General features: G+C 42.7%; 1 protein-coding gene across 3 annotated transcripts in view; it reads right to left on the bottom strand.

Moving 5' to 3' along the window:
• Window positions 1-367: 367 nt before the first annotated feature.
• The window catches only part of PEX11G (peroxisomal biogenesis factor 11 gamma), a 21,972-nt gene continuing 6,484 nt past the window's right edge, over window positions 368-15,855 (bottom strand). For 2 of the 3 annotated variants that reach the window (XM_027844157.1, XM_027844159.1), the window contains exons 3-5: window positions 11,645-11,823; window positions 10,203-10,262; window positions 368-1,749 (exon numbers count right to left, since the gene is read on the bottom strand). In XM_027844157.1, the coding sequence (XP_027699958.1) occupies window positions 1,518-1,749; window positions 10,203-10,262; window positions 11,645-11,823 (471 nt within the window). In that variant the 3' untranslated portion in view covers window positions 368-1,517. Of the gene's footprint in view, window positions 1,750-10,202; window positions 10,263-11,644; window positions 11,824-12,031; window positions 12,171-15,855 lie in introns of those variants that run through there. The other variant, XM_027844158.1, reaches the window with a different exon arrangement.

The raw sequence follows: 15,855 nt of genomic DNA, 5'->3' as shown, positions 1-15,855 counted from the left end.
CCTCAGATCACTTGGGATGCCTCTTGTGCATGTATCATACCCTCAGTGGAATTAGGTTTATTGTGTTTTATCTCCCCTGTAAGACTGTAAATGCCTTAAGGAGTTCATACTTTGTCTTATTTATCTTAAGATCTCGGGTCACAGAGCTTTGCATATAGGAGATGATGTTTTCATTTTTGCTTTTGAATCCCCAAGTCCGTGGGAGGCTCTTAAGAAATAATTATTAAACTGAACTGAATTAATGAGTGCTTGTTGAATAGACAGAAGTCCTGTGGATGACGGGTCAGTAGTCACATCTTTGTGTGCAAACAGCAGCATGTAACAGCAGACCACAGTGGGAGGCCAGGCAAAGCTTGATCTTCTATTTCCATTTTATTATTGGATACATATTAGATGATTCTTCTATATCAGAGCAAAGTTTCATCAGTTTGTCATTAGCACATAATATTTTAAAAACTTATTTTCAAAATCAAAATCTAGTTGATTTGCTTTTAGATGCCAAGGATAATATTGCCTCACAGTCCTGTGGTGTTATAGATACCTCATTTGATCTTTGTTATATTTGTGGAAAAAAGTAGAGCAAATATTATTATAGGCTAGGAGACAGGCCCAGAGAGGCTAGATGAACGCACCAAGTCCTCATAGGAGCCCAAGGCCCCTGATTCCCAGGCCCAGGGTGCTTTCTGCTACATCTCACAGCTTTTCAAATGTCAGCAAAAGATACATTTCCTGTTGTCTAACAAAAAAGTGAGAAGGAACTGAATTTCAGTCAGCCAAGCTAAAAGAAATCCCCTTTTCTAACATATTATTTGAAGACAAATCTAAGGTAAGGCAAAAGCAGTCTATTAGATACTAACGTTGGCTGATCCCTGAGAAGTCTGTGGTCTGCAGAATAGCCCAACCATTCACAAAGCTAAATCCCCAGGAGGGCTTGCCAAGGTTTAGAACTTAAGCTGACCTGAGGAAGGTGGTATTTGGTCCTCTCTCTGCAGGGCAAGCCCTGAACAGCTGGGAAGTCCTAGCCTTTGCCTACAAATACTGGCAATTCCACAACATCCCACCAACAAAAAACCTGGTGCTCTGGGGTTTGAGGGGAAGGAATGGCCAGAGAGCTGGGGGTACCAGAGCCTGCTCAGCCAGGTTCCCAACTTTCCCTCTCCAAGGACTATGAATAGCAAGGTTCTTTCCATAGGTGGCAATGCCTGAACTATCCTTCTGAATCCACTGTGACACTGCTGGAGTTTTGCAAAACAAGAGGCCAAAAGATGTCTCACTTCTGTCCCATGGGAAAAACCCCTCAGGCCCACACATCTCCCAATGGTCTTCTTCCTTTAAATTAAACTTCCCTGTCCTGTTTCTCCCCCTCCAGCAGTAGTAATTTTTGGATCTCTTTCTTAAATTTCTCAGTCATCTTATTATTCTGAGCAATTAAAAGCCCAGCCTTTATCCTAATAACCCCCTGCTCTGATCAAGAGTTTTCAGTCACATTCATGTATTCCTCAAACCAGTCATCAATGTCAAGAGTCATCAGACTTTTCAGAGTGAGGCCCAGATGCTTGGTACATACTAATGAGAGAGGACACGCTGCCCATGAGACCCACTAGCCAGAAAGGAAATCGTCCTGCCCAGAGGAATCCTGGAGGCAACCAGTGGATGGCGTTGGCTAGATCAGCCAAATTGCTAAGAAGGGTTAAAATTTCTGACTTCACCTGAGTTTCAATCATCTTCGTTTCTCTTCTAAAAGATTTGCTGTGGAGGACAGAAAAAGAAAAGATGTTAAATGCTTTTTTTTTTTACTCCAGAAGTTATGTCTAAGATAGCATACTATGTGTAAACTGATCCACCCATTTTGGAGAACAATCTGGAACTATGGGCGCAGATTTTTACAATCTAGCCAATAGCCCATAGATGCTCAGATTCCTTAAGAATCTATGTTTTTGGCTGCAAGAAGGCTTGGGTCGAATTTTTTCAGGCAGGACCCGGGTATCGTGATTTTGGGGTCCCAGCACCCCTGAACTCCAACCCGCATCATATATTTCCCTGACCGGGAAAAACTGCCTATACCAAGCTCTTCACCAGCCAGGATTGGAAGGTACGTAAGCCTCCCCTCTTCTCCTAATCCCTTTTCTTTTTTTTTCTTTTACTCTTTAATTGGTGGATTTCCAAGCAACTAGGAAGGCTTGACTTGTGCTCTCAGGCTCTCCGTCCAGTGGTTCTATTCAAGACCATGGATATGAGCCTCTCAATTCTCTCAGCGCCAGGGACTTGGGAAAAATTAACGTACTTCTTTGGGTTTTTGACTTTTTTGTCTGTTTCCCGATGTCTTATTCCTAAATCTTTTTTTAGGAGGGAGGGACTTCCAGTCCCCACACCCACAAAGGGTCAATCCTCTTCAATTCCTGAAGATTTGCCTTTGGGCTGTATTTTACGAAATTGGGAAAAAAGGCTGGTATTCTTTTGCAACACCATTTGGCCTCAGTATCACCTGGAAAATTATGAGGCATGGCCCATTTTTGGGACATTAGAGAAAAATATGCTCTCAGAGTTAAAACGATATTGTAGCAGAGAAGAAAAACGGGTGGAAATTGTCTCTAGATCCCTCCCACAGTCCTTCTGTATATAAGGTCCATCTTGTCTCCATTAAGATGCGCAGATTTTTACAATCTAGCCAATAGCCCATAGATGCTCAGATTCCTTAAGAATCTAGCTAATATGGCAAATCTTCAATAAACTTTGTTTTTGGCTGCAAAAAAAAAACCAAAACAACAATCTAGAACTATGCCCAAAGGGCTATAAAAATGTGCATACCTTTTGACCCAGCAATAGCACTTCTAGGACTGTATCCCAAAGAGATCATACAAATAGGAAAAGGATCCACATGTACAAAAATATTTATAGCACTCTTTCTGTGGTGGCCAAGAATTGGAAATTGAGGGGATGCCCATCAATTGGGGAATAGCTGAACAAGTTGTGGTATATGAATGTAATGGGGTACTATTGTGCTATAAGAAATGATGAGCAGGCAGACTTCAGAAAAACCTGGAAAGGCTTATATGTATTGATACTGAGTGAAGTGAGCAGAACCAGGAGAACGTTGTACACAGTAACAGCCACGTTGTGCAATGACTAACTTTGATAGACTTAGCTCTTCTCAGCAATGCAAAGATCTAATACATTTCCAAAAGTGTCATGATGGAAAATGCTATCCACATCCAGAGAAAAAACTATGGAATCTGAATGCAGATCGAAACATACTATTTGCTCTTTTTTTTTTCTTCTGTTTTGTTTTGTTTCCTCTTTCTTGTGATTCATCCTATTGGTTCTAATTTTTCTTTATAACATGACTAATGTGAAAATATGTTTAACAGGAATGTGTATAAAAAGCCTATATCAGACTGTACGTCATCTTGAGGAGGGAAGAGGGGGAGGAGGAGGAGAAAATTTAAAACTCAAAAGCTTATGGAAGTGAATGTTGAAAACCAAAAATAAATTAGTTAGTTTAAAAAAAGATAGTACATTATATCATTACTGAAATAGGAGACAGAGTCACAGAAACAGAATTTCCTAGTTGGGAGGGGCCTCCTCAGCAGCCATCTAATGCAACCCAGGTCTAAAAATGACACCCAAGTAGGATTTATCTAGCCTTTGTTTGAAAACCCCCTGCCACCTCCAAAAGTTACCGAGTCTACCTCTGTATCACTCTTATTGGTTAGGAAGCTTGTCCTGTCACTCAGCCTCAATTGGCAATTTGCAGCTTCTTCTCCAGAACCTGTCTTATGGGGCCCAGAAGGAACAAACTTACACATACAAGAGTCTTTTAATTAGGAGAAGTCAGTTACTGTCTTCCCCCTAAGCCTTCTCTTCTCCAGGCTCAAGGTCCCCAGTTCCTTGAGCTGATCTTCACAAGGCCCTTGCTGATACTGACTGCCCTCCTCATGTGGCCTGACCAAAGCAGATTATAGAGGGGAGATAAGCCACTCTTAATTGTATCAATCTGACCTATCCCCAAGGCCCAGGGGAGCTCTGCAGACCACTTGTGTTGAAGGCTGGAGAAAGATGTAAACAAGTCTGAGGCAGCCAAAACAGAAAATGCTTCTGTCCTGGTAAGGGATCCCATAGGGAGGCAGGGTGGTAAAGCAGCAACAGTACTAGCCCAGGAGCCAGGAGACCAAAGGTCATACTCCAAGGCAGAGCTGGGAGTGGGGGGGTAGGAAGACTCTTTGTTGGCAAAGCATCACCTGGCTTCAAATGCCAACCTAAGATGCTTACTGTGTGGTTCCACACAACTCCACCTCTTAGAAGCTCAATTTACTCTTCTACCTCACAGGGCTATTGTGAAGGAAGCATTTGCAAACTTTAGGGTCCTAAAGATGTGAGCTCTTCTGTCTTTGGAGACATTATCGTACCTTGTATTTTTATAAGGCTTTTAACTCTTCACAGTCCTTTCCCAAGAGTTATCTCCTTCAGGTGCCATAATGATATTGTGAGGAGGTTGAGACAGGTATTACTTTCTCTGTTTTACAGATAAGGAAACTGAGGCACAGACAAGTTAATGGATTTCCTCAAATTCACATGGCAAGTTAGTGAGAGAGTCAGAATTAGAACCTGAGTCTTTTGGCTTTCAACTCTTTCTAAGGTGATCCTGGACATTTTCTTATAAAAAAAAATAAAATCTTGCTGTGGCAGTTTCCAGACTTCTCAACCCACAAATGCCAAAGACAACTTAGAAGGTCAGTAGGAAAGGTCTGTCTGACCTCAATGAGAGAGAAGCTTGGTCCAGCCCCAGTCCTGACACAGCCCCACGGTGGCAGCTGCTTCCAGAACTCTCAGCTCACAGACAGAGGGGTCTTCAAGCAGCTGATCAGAGGGGGATTGCAAGGATCTCTTTGCTGGTGCTGAGGCAGGATTCTCCTGCTTTGCCAGTGCTTGGATCTTGGTCATAGTACTGGGTGGTGGTCCTGGGATGAGAAGGAGCACTAGTGTGGTGGGGCTTGTAGTAGTGGTGGAGAGGGAATCCTCCTCACAGTTCCAAGGCAGAGTGCTTGTGGTCACTTATAGACCACAGCATAGGTCAGGAAAGGAGTAAGCACCTCGGCCTTGATCATACCACCTTGGAAGAACTGAAAATTTACAGGTTCCTAGAAGTATCTCTGAAAACAGCTGCACAAAACCCCCAAAGCTTGGGACAGTACATTCTCCACACTGGAAGCAGACCCCTACCTTAACAAAGAGTTTAAAACTCAAGTAATTGGCTGGGAACATGAGCAAACTGCATAAAAAAGTCAGACCACAGAATCTTACTTTGGTGACAAAGAAGATCAAAACATAGAACCAGAAGAAGACAACAAAGTCAAAGCTCCTACATCCAAAGCCTCCAAGAAAAATAGGAATCAGTCCCAGGCCATGGAAGAGCTCAAAAAGGATTTTGAGAAGAGAAGTAGAGGAAAAACTGGTTAGAGAAATGAGAATGATGCAGGAAAATCATGAAAAACAAGTCAACAGCTTGCTAAAGGAGACCCAAAAAAATAATGAAGAAAGTAACACCTTAAAAAATAGACTAACCCAAATGGCAAAAGCGGTCCAAAAAGCCAATGAGGAGAAGAATGCCTTAAAAAGCAGAATTGACCAAATGGAAAAGGAAGTCCAAAAGTTCACTGAAGAAAATACTTCCTTAAAAATTAGAATGGAGGGGGCAGCTAGGTGGTACAATGGATAGAGCTCCAGCTTTGGAGTCAGGAGAACTTGAGTTCAAATCCGACCTCAGACACTTGACACTTACTAGCTGTGTGACCCTGGGCAAGTCACTTAACCCCAACTGCCTCACCAAAAAAAAAAAAAAAATAGAATGGAGCAACTGGAAGCTAGTGACTTTGTGAGAAATCAAGATATCATAAAACAAAACCAAAAGAATGAAAAAATAGAAGACAATGTGAAATATCTCATTGGAAAAACAACTAACCTGGAAAATAGATCGAGAAGAGATAATTTAAAAATCATTGAACTACCTGAAAGCCATGATAAAAAAAAGAGCCTAGACATCACCTTTCAAGAAATTATCAAGGAAAATTGCCCTGATATTCTAGAACCAGAAGGTAAAATAGAAATTAAAAGAATCCACCAATCACCTCCTGAAAGAGATCCCCCAAAAAACCCCTAGGAATATTATAGCCAAATTCCAGAGTTCCCAGGTCAAGGAGAAAATATTGCAAGCAGCCAGAAAGAAACAATTCAAGTACTGTGGAAACATAATCAGGATAACACAAGATTTAGCAGCTTCTACATTAAGGGACTGAAGGGCTTGGAATATATTTCTGAGGTCAAAGAAGATAGGATTATAACCAAGAATCACCTACCCAGCAAGACTGAGTATAATCCTTCAGGGGAAAAAAATGGACATTCAGTGAAATAGAGGACTTTCAAGCATTCTTGATGAAAAGAACAGAGCTGAATAGAAAATCTGACTTTCAAATACAAGACTCAAGAGAAGCATGAAGAGGTAAACAGGAAAGAGAAATCATAAGGGACTTATTAAGGTTGAATTGTTTACATTCCTGTATGGAAAGATGATATTTGTAACTCATGAGACCTTTGTCAGTATTAGGGTAGTTGGAGGGAAAAAAAATATATGTATATATAGATAGAGAGAGAGATAGAGGGCACAGGGTAAGTTGAAGATGAAGGGGTGATATCTAAAAAATAAAATTAAGGGGTGAGAGAGGATTATACTGGGAAAAGGAGAAAGGGAGAGGTAGAATAGGGTAAATTATCTCACACAAAACAAGACAAGAAAAGACTTTTACAGTGGAGGGGAATTGGAGGAAGGTGAGAGGGAATGAGTGAATCTTATTCTCACTGGATTTGGCTTAAGGAAGGAATAACATACACACTCAATTGGGTATGGAAATCTATCTTACCCTACCGGAAAATAGGAGGGGGAAGGGGACAAGAGAGGGGAAGATGACAGAAGGGAGGGCAGATTGGGGGAGGGGGTAATCAGAAGCAAACACTTCTGAGGAAGGACAGGGTCAAAAGAGAGAACAGAATAAATGGGGGAGGGAGGGGAGAGGATGAAGGGAAATACAGTTAGTTTTTCACAACATGACTACTATGGAAGTGTTTCACATGTATAACCTGTATTAAGTTGCTTCCTATCTCAATTAGGGTGAATGAGGAGGGAGGAAGGGAGAGAATATAGAACCAAAGCTTTAAAAACAAATGTTAAAAATTGTTTTTACATGCAATTGGGAAATAAGATATACAGGCAATGGGGTATAGAAATCTACCCTGCCCTACAGGAAAATAGAAGGGGAAGGAGATAAGGGGTGATAAGGGGAGATAGAAGGGAGGGCAGATTAGGGGAAGGGGTATTCTGAATGCATGCCATCTTGGGGTGGGGGGAGGGACGAGATGGGGAGAAAATTTGGAACTCAAAATCTTGTGGAAATGAATGTTGAAAACTAAAAATTAATTAATTAATTAAAAATCTTGGCAACTAGATGGCACAGTGGATAGAGCACCAGCCCTGGAGTCAGGAGGACCTGAGTTCAATCCAACCTAATATACACATAATATTCACTAGCTGTGTGACTCTGGGAAAGTCACTTAACCCCAACTGCCTCACCCCCCACCCCCAAAAAAAAAGAAAGAAAAGAAAACCTTTCCAATGACCAACTTGAGAGATGGCATGGTAATTGTAGAAAGAGCCCTAGGGGGGCAGTTAGGTGGCGCAGTGGATAGAGCACTTGCCCTGGAATCAGGAGGACCTGAGTTCAAATCTGGTCTCAGACCAGGCACTTGATACTTACTAGCTGTGTGACCCTAGGCAGGTCACTTAATCCCAACTGCCTTGCCAAAAAAAAAAAAAATTAAGAGCCCTAAGCTTGGACTCAGCAGAACTTGTCAAGGTCTGACACTAGCAGTATCATTGACTATTATTCAGGAGAATAATATTTATGTTACGAACCTTATAGGGTTATTATGAAGCAATTATTTTGTAAACCCTTAAAACACTATGTAAATGAATTTCAAGTATAATTCTGGCTTAATCAAGTACTTGGAGTTAGAAAGACTTGGGTTCAAATCCATACTGGACACTAACTAGCTGTGACACTATGGGCAAGTCACATGACTTCTCAGGGTCTAAGGCAATTCTCTGAGGCTTGTTCAACAAGTAAGTTGATTCATTAAACCAGCATTTATTAAGCACCTACTATGTGCTAGGCATTATCCTAGCTCCGACCTTAAGAAACTAGCAGACTTCCATTCTAGGGGGCAGGGAACAAGGAACAGCATGTTTACAGCCAAAGAGATACAAAGTCATTTCAGGAGGGGTCAGGACAGCTTTCTGTAGGAGATTGTCCTTGAGCTGAGCTTTATAAGAAGTTAAGGATTCTATAAGGCAAAGGTTAAGAGGGTGTGCATTCCAGGTCGGGAGGAGAGCCTGGGCAAAGACAAGGAGATGGAAGATGGAATCTCAAGTACAAGGAAGAGCAAAAAAGTCAGTGTGACCAGTACCTCAATGTGTAAATGAGAGCAGTATGCCAAGAACTTGTCAGGGCAGACTTGAGTTAGACGAGGAAGGGCCTCAGAAGATAAAGCAAAATTTCTATTTTCTTCAAGAGGCCAGAGGGAGCCCCTGGGATTTCCTGAACAAGAGAGTGACCTGGTCAGACCTGGACATCTGTATGGAGGGTGGCTTGAACAGGTGACAGCTGGGGGCAGGAGACCAATTAGGAGGCTACTGCAATAGTCCCCATAAGAGGTAATGAGGCCCTGAACGAGGACAATGAGCCCATTAGCACAAGGAAGGGGCTTTATCTAGCAAGTTACTCATGGACTGAAGTTGACTTCAGTGGAGACAGTTCCCACACAGATGAAATCACAGATCATTGATAAATAAATGAGTTAGTTACTTCATCATTATAGTCATTATTTCTTCTGCTACTCAACTCAACAAGTATTTATAATAATACTAACATCTCTACAGCACTTTAAGGCTTACACAGTACTTTCCTCACAACAGCCCTGCAAGTACCTCAACCCCATTTTAGAGATGAAGAAACTGAGTCTTGGCAGAATCAAGTGCCCCACTGTGGGCCACACAGACAATAAGTGCTAAGAAAACTAAGGCTCCAAGTCCAGAACTTTGTCCATGATTCCACACTGGGCTGTGGGGTGCCAGGTCCTGCCTTGGTGCTGAAAGGCTGAGCTTTGTCCCTGTAGGCTTAAGTGTAACCAAGCTGTGTTTTCAGTTGGAGTGTTAGGACAATGACATGGGCTTCCACAAAGCTCTCAAACACTGACTCTGTGGTTTTGGAGGGGAAGACAGGGGCAGGATGCAGAAAAACAGAGCAGCTCAGGGACTTTGAGCAAGTCCTTTCCCTTCTTTGAGCTTCATTTTCCCCCTCTGACAGCCTCAATTTTCCCTTTTGCAGATGGAAGAGATTCGTTTAGATCAGGTTTCTTAGCCTGGGGTCCATAAACTTTTTTTAAGGAATATTTTGATAACTATATTTCAGCATAATTGGTTTCCTTTGTAATCCTATGTATTTTATTTTGTGCATTTAAAAACCTGATTCTGAGAAGGTCTCCATATGCTTTATCAGACTGACTGCCTCGGGGGTCAAGGATACAGAAAAGGTTAAGAGCCCCTGTCTTTAGGCGGTCTCTAAAACCCCTTACAGATCTGACGTTGTATGTTCTCTGTCATGATAATAATCGTGCCCCCATAAGCCATAGTCTTAGGAAATAATTCAGGCAGGGGTATGCTGAAACCAGCTTAAATCAGCTCTTCAGCTGATTTTTAAATGTTCAGAGTGAGCATTTACACCTCAGAAATTGGCAAATACTACACATCAGCACTTGATTTTTTTGTTGCTCTACATTTAAGTGATGGAGAAAATATTAATAATGAATATTAAACTTAAAAGTATGTCATGTATGTCACCCTCCTGCCCCCAAATCTGGTTGTTAAACATTTAACAGAATATGACTGAATTCAGGAATTACTATTCCTTCTCATTATGAAGTGATGACAATAGGAAAAGCAATTCTATCAACCTCTTCAGATAACTAGATTGATCTGCTAATGATTCTCTTCCTCTTGTGTTGCTTCCTACTTGACATGAAAATTAGTTGACGTAATTGAACTATGATCTAATTTTCCTAGGAGAGAAAGAATAAGAAAGAAGATGAAATCATACTTAGCAGATCTTTCAGGATTTCTCAATTTCCTTCTCAGATTCAGTATAATCTTCAGTGATCTGCAAAGACCAGAAAAAATATCAGGAAAAACATACATGGTGGGTGGCTGGCTGCCATATCTATCTCTCAAAGAAGCAGAGAAGACCAGAGGATTTAGATCTAAGGACCTCAGAGGGCAGAGGTCATCTGATCCAACCCTGAATTTTAGAGGGGCCCAGAAAACAGAAGTGACTTGCCTAAGGTCACATAGGTATCAAGTAGTGGAACTGGGATTTAAATCCAGATCCACCTCTTCCAAAAGATAATCTCTGAAGACTGCAGGCAGAGCCTGAAACAAAAAGCATCCATTTGCACATCTTACCAAGCAGAATACTTTTTATTTTCACATTTGCTTTGCTGCTGAAGGCAGGAGCTGTTCCTGAGAAACTCTACTGATCTTCTTTATGAAGTGATTTTTTTTTTTGGTCCTTTTACTATAATGGCGTTCTGGGAGGCCCAAGGAGACTATGCTCCCAACAAACAAGGTAACTCACTAAAAATTACTCCAAGATTAAAACAAAGACTTTTACTTTTAAATAAGGTTTTATGAAGTCCTTTCCAAATGGCTAATTATCTGGGGCAGCTAGGTAGCGCAGTGGATAGAGCATTGGCCCTGAAGTCAGGAGGACCTGAGTTCAAATCCAGCCTCAGACCAAACACTCGACGCTTACTAGCTGTGTGACCCTGGGCAAGTCACTTAATCCCAGCTGCCTAAAACAAAAAAAACCCAAATGGCTAATTATCCAAACAAGGTGATTATTTGAAGTCTAAAAAGGGGAAATGTCTTTTCTCCCACTAGTATTCCGCAGCAAACAATTTTAAAATGCACTTAGCACCTCTGCTAGCATAAAGAGATTTACAAGGAAAATGCTGCTTTGAAGTCCTCTGGATACTGAAGCTTTTGGATGAATTCAGCTTACAGGTAAACACCTGACAGTCTTATTTAGGCATTTTTGCTAAGAATATAGCAGGACACAAGAGATTTTTCTGCAGGAGCTTATCTCCCTTAGAAACAACCAGAGCAGCCAGCTCCTCTGGAATTATTTCTCCTTCCTGAGGTCAGAGAGGGAAAGGTCTGATTTCATCATGAATAGAGAGAAGAAGGCCAAGGACATACAAACTCCCTAAGGAGCAGGTTGAGAAGAGAGGCTGCAGCTAAAGCCCGGCTCAGATGACGACGGTGCCTGGCTCCAGGCACCTGCACACCCTTGACCAATAGAAAGAGGGTTTCTTAATTCACATGGCTCATGTGTCACCAGCAGCCTCATCCACTTGGGCTGTCAGCTCAAGTGTTCCTTTGTTTGGTGGAACCATTAGAGAAATCTCTGAACTAAAGTCACATGCTTCCTCCTGGAGATTAACTCAAATTGGAGCAGGCAAATAATCCAATCTTTTCACTCACCGTCCAATTCCTAGGAGAAGTGAAAGGCCCCAGAGGGCCGTACTTAGTATCCACCACCTGGTAGAGTTGATGTGAATAATCTTAGCATCAGCGGCCCAGGCAACGTGCTCACAGGGGTAATAGAGCTGATCAGCAAGGTTACTGATGACGGACAGACAGCGGATGATAGCATCTTCCTCCTGCGGAGAGACACAGATGGAGAGAGCGAGGGGAGGGGGTGGAGAAGGGAAGAGAGGAGACGAGGGGAGGGGAAAAGAGGGGAGAAGATGAGAGGGGAGGGAAGAGAGGAAGGGGAAAAGAGGGGAGAAGATTAGTGGGGAGCAGGGGAAAAAGGAGGAGGGCAGTGGAGGGAAGGGGAGGCCAGTGGTCAAGAGTGTGTTTTCCAACCTCCCCGGCACACTCTACAGGTAACTCAGCGACTTCACTAGGCAGTGCTTCTTTCCTCCCCTGCCAACTCTCCAGAACAAATAGCTCAGACAAAAAGTGTAAAAGCATCCTGAGTCTTTCTGACAACAGAAACAATGCTTTCGTTATCAAGACAACAGCTGGCTTTTACCATGTCCTGCAGCTGCAGCTAATTCTCCCTCAGGAATCGTTTCTGCACAAACCCCACGTTTTTGAGCCCCGGTGCCGCTGAGTGGGCCCACTTAGCCCTCCTTTCTCTATGTCTCCTCATACTGAAAAGGCCCTGCTAAGCCCAGTCCTCAGGCTGAAGCAGGAGCACTGTCCATGCAAGCTGTGCAGTCTGGCATCCAAGGCCCCACCCAAGCTTGTGGCCTTTACCAGTCCCCTGCTGCAGCCAGGCTGCTTATACTCCCGGTCTTAACAGACCACCTCAGAATGCCCTGAATGAGGGTGGCAGCCCTGGGAAATGGAAGGATGGGACGGACACAAGAAACACTGTGGAAATAAAATGGACAGGACTCAGCAACTGTTAGATGTGAGAAAGGACAGGATGCACTTTGCTGCATCAAATGACTTCTCTTCGCCCCTCTGAACCCTGGACTCTGCTCGAGCCCCACTCCTTCTGGAGCCTTTCCACCACTACCTCAGGCCACAGGGATCACTTCCTCATCTGAACTCCTGGAGTACTTGTGGGCTTTCCCACTCCTCGGGCACTCCACCTGGGCTGCCTTCTGTGGTCAGAGCATGAGAGCACCCCTAGACCCGGAAATGTCATCCTTCTAACATATAGGAGGTTGGTGAGTGGCAGGAGAAACCACCCCCCACTCCCAAACCACTGGGCTAAGAAATCGTGTAGGATTGGGCTGTGGTAAAACATTTACCTACAGTGTAACTAAAGACATACTAGGTTGTGTTCTCCTTTACTGTGCTGTAATATGTGGCAATATTGGGTATTGGGGGTTTTTTTGGGGGGGGGGGGCGCCTAACAAACTATGATCTATTTAGAAGACCAGTCTCCAAAATGAAACTGGGAAGACATCTCCTCAGATCTCCTTGGGAAAGAATGTCTGGAATGTACCTGGTGGGAAAGAAAGCTGTCTTCTATTTAACTGTGTTGTGACTTGTCCCAGGAAATGCTGCCTTAGCAGGCGGGTGAGATCTGCACGGAGTCTATAAAAGGGAGGCCAAAGAGGAATCAGGCATGTCACTGCATCTCTGACACTGTCCAGAGAAAAGTGCATTCAGAATCTAAGTGGCCAAGATCAGTTATTTGGGAAGAAATTCTCCTAGAAAAGTAGAGGGCTCAAAGAAATTTCCCCGAGAACATGCAAGGCCCTCTGCTCTGATTTCATACACATTAAGCACCTTCTGATTTTGTAACTGGATTCCAGGATGGCTTTACCTACCAGTAGGAAAGGTACTAAGCAGATAGCTGTGACCAGTTGTCTAGTGAGGCATAGCTCTGTGAACTCATCATTATTGCCCAAGGGATCAAACACTTGGAGCTCGAAGGGACTACAGAGGTCATGTAGTCCATAACAACTGGGAAATTCTTAACTTGCCTTAATGGAAACATCATTGTTCAAAAGAGAGAGTAGGGGATGGGAACATCTGCAATGTGAGCCTGCTTCTAACCACAGAAGACCTGACTATGTCACTTCTGTGCTGAAAAATCCTGTGACTTCCTTCTCTCTCCCAACTAAAGGTCAAAGCCCTTTGACTGTCATTCAAAACCTCTGGCACCATTCTACATTTCCTGACTTCAGCTGTTACCCTCCAAACAAAACTGCACTATTCCCTGGCCTCTACTTGTACCCCGGTCATTCCCACCTGTGTACCTTTGGTTTACAGTATTCCCTTTGCCTAGAGCAAGGGGTCCTAAACTTTTTTTGTTTTATGTACCCTTTTGGCAGCCTGGTAAAGTCTTTGGACCTCTTCTCAAAATAATGTTCTTAAACGTATTAAAAATTCACAAGATTACAAAGGAAACCAATTGCATTGAAGAAATAGTTAAAATCTTTTTTTTTTAAGTAAGTTCATAAAACTCTTGGCCTAGAGGGGGTTCTCTCCCCATTTTTACCTGTAGGACTCTTTCCCATCCTCAAAAAACCAACTCAAAAGTCATTTACTCCATGAAGCCTTAGCACTTTACTTGTATCTAATACATACATAGTATAATGTTGTTTAAAGATTATCTATATTTGCATCTTTATTTTTCTACTAGACTAAAATCTAAGCATCTAGCACAGTGCCCTATAAACGGATGCTAATTAAATATTTGTTAAATTGAATAATTTCAATTAATAAAGGTTTAGTGATTAATCAGTCTCTCTCTAGTTTCATCAGTGTGAATCAGTTCCCAAGAGAGCGATCAGATCAGATCTTTTCATTCTTACAACAAAAAAGTTCCTCTCACCTTTCCACCCCCTCAAACGATCCTTCTGTATCTCCTAGAAAAAGGAACCTACACCCCTTGCTGCCTGCACTTCCTCATCATTCTTTCCTATCTGGCTCGACTGAAACTGCTCGAAAGCCACCATAATCTCTTGCTCTTTTTAAAACCTTGTTCTTACTGCTATCTTTTATTTTTACATCACATTCACTGCCACCTCCTACCCAGGAAGCCATCCTTTGTAATAAAGATTTTAAAGGAAAGAAAAGAAAACCACATGAGCAAAGCTGGCCCACCAGCCTTGCTTAACTGTGAGAGCAAGATCCCACACCTGTAGCCCATTTTCCCAATTCTTCTCCATTGTCATTATAATTAGAGCGCTTACTTTCTTTTTCTTCTCCTTCCCTCTAGATTACTGCGCGTTTCTTTGTTATCACTTTCCTCGGTATCACTACCTATGTCTTCCCAAGCTTCTTTGAATTCTCCATATTTATCATTTCTTATGGCCCAGTAATAGTCCATTACATGATTAATGGACTCCACAATCTATTTAGCAATCCCCCCACCAATGGCCATCCATGGTTTCATTGGTTTTTTTTTAATCAATCATATGATTTCATTTGTAGGAAATAGAGAACCACTCCCTCTACCAAGGTAGATCCCTCCCTACCTAGGGTTAGGGTTAGTCTTAGGGCAGGGTTTCTGAATCCTTTTTGTGGCTCGGACCCCTCTGGCAGTCTGGTGAAGCCTATGGATGGACCCTTTCTCAAAACCATGTTTTTAAAAAAACAACACATAGGATGATAAGGGAAACAATTCTATTGAAATTCAGTTATTAAAATATTAACAAGTTCATGGACTGCAGATTACAAACTGATCTCAGTGAACTGCCTGGGGCTCTAGGAGGTAAGATGACCTGTCCACAGTCACAACGCACTTGTGTTAGGGATGAATCGGGAACCCAGGCCTTGCTTAAAGCCAGCTACGGCCTAATGGCCACATCCACTGCCCCTCTCCTGCCTCTCAGCTTTCCACTTCTCTGCTACCTCACAAGTGCTGCTGTGAATACTTTGGTCTATGTGAGACCTTTCTCTCTGTCTCTGACACCCTTGGGATAACCAATGTCTAGCAATGAACCCGTGGGTCAAAGGAAACAAACATTTTAGTTACCTTTTCCGCCCAATTCTCAATGCCATCCCCAGTGAGCCTCAGAGCCTTTCTTCAATCGTCCTCTGCCCACATTCCCACATTCCCACATCCCGTCATCCAGGACACACTGCTCTTTTGAGTTGATTCAGAGAATCATAGGTTTAGAACTAGAAGGCACCTCAGAGGCCGTGAAGTACCACACCTCATTCTACTGATAGGGAACTAAGGCCGAGACAAAGGCAGTGACTTGTCTTTGACCACACAG

Source organism: Vombatus ursinus, unplaced genomic scaffold (assembly GCF_900497805.2).
Source record: "Vombatus ursinus unplaced genomic scaffold, bare-nosed wombat genome assembly UNPS02014935.1, whole genome shotgun sequence".
In the NCBI taxonomy this organism is placed as follows: domain Eukaryota; kingdom Metazoa; phylum Chordata; class Mammalia; order Diprotodontia; family Vombatidae; genus Vombatus; species Vombatus ursinus.
Note: the sequence above shows the minus strand (reverse complement) of the source record. Positions and strands in the feature narration are given on the sequence as shown.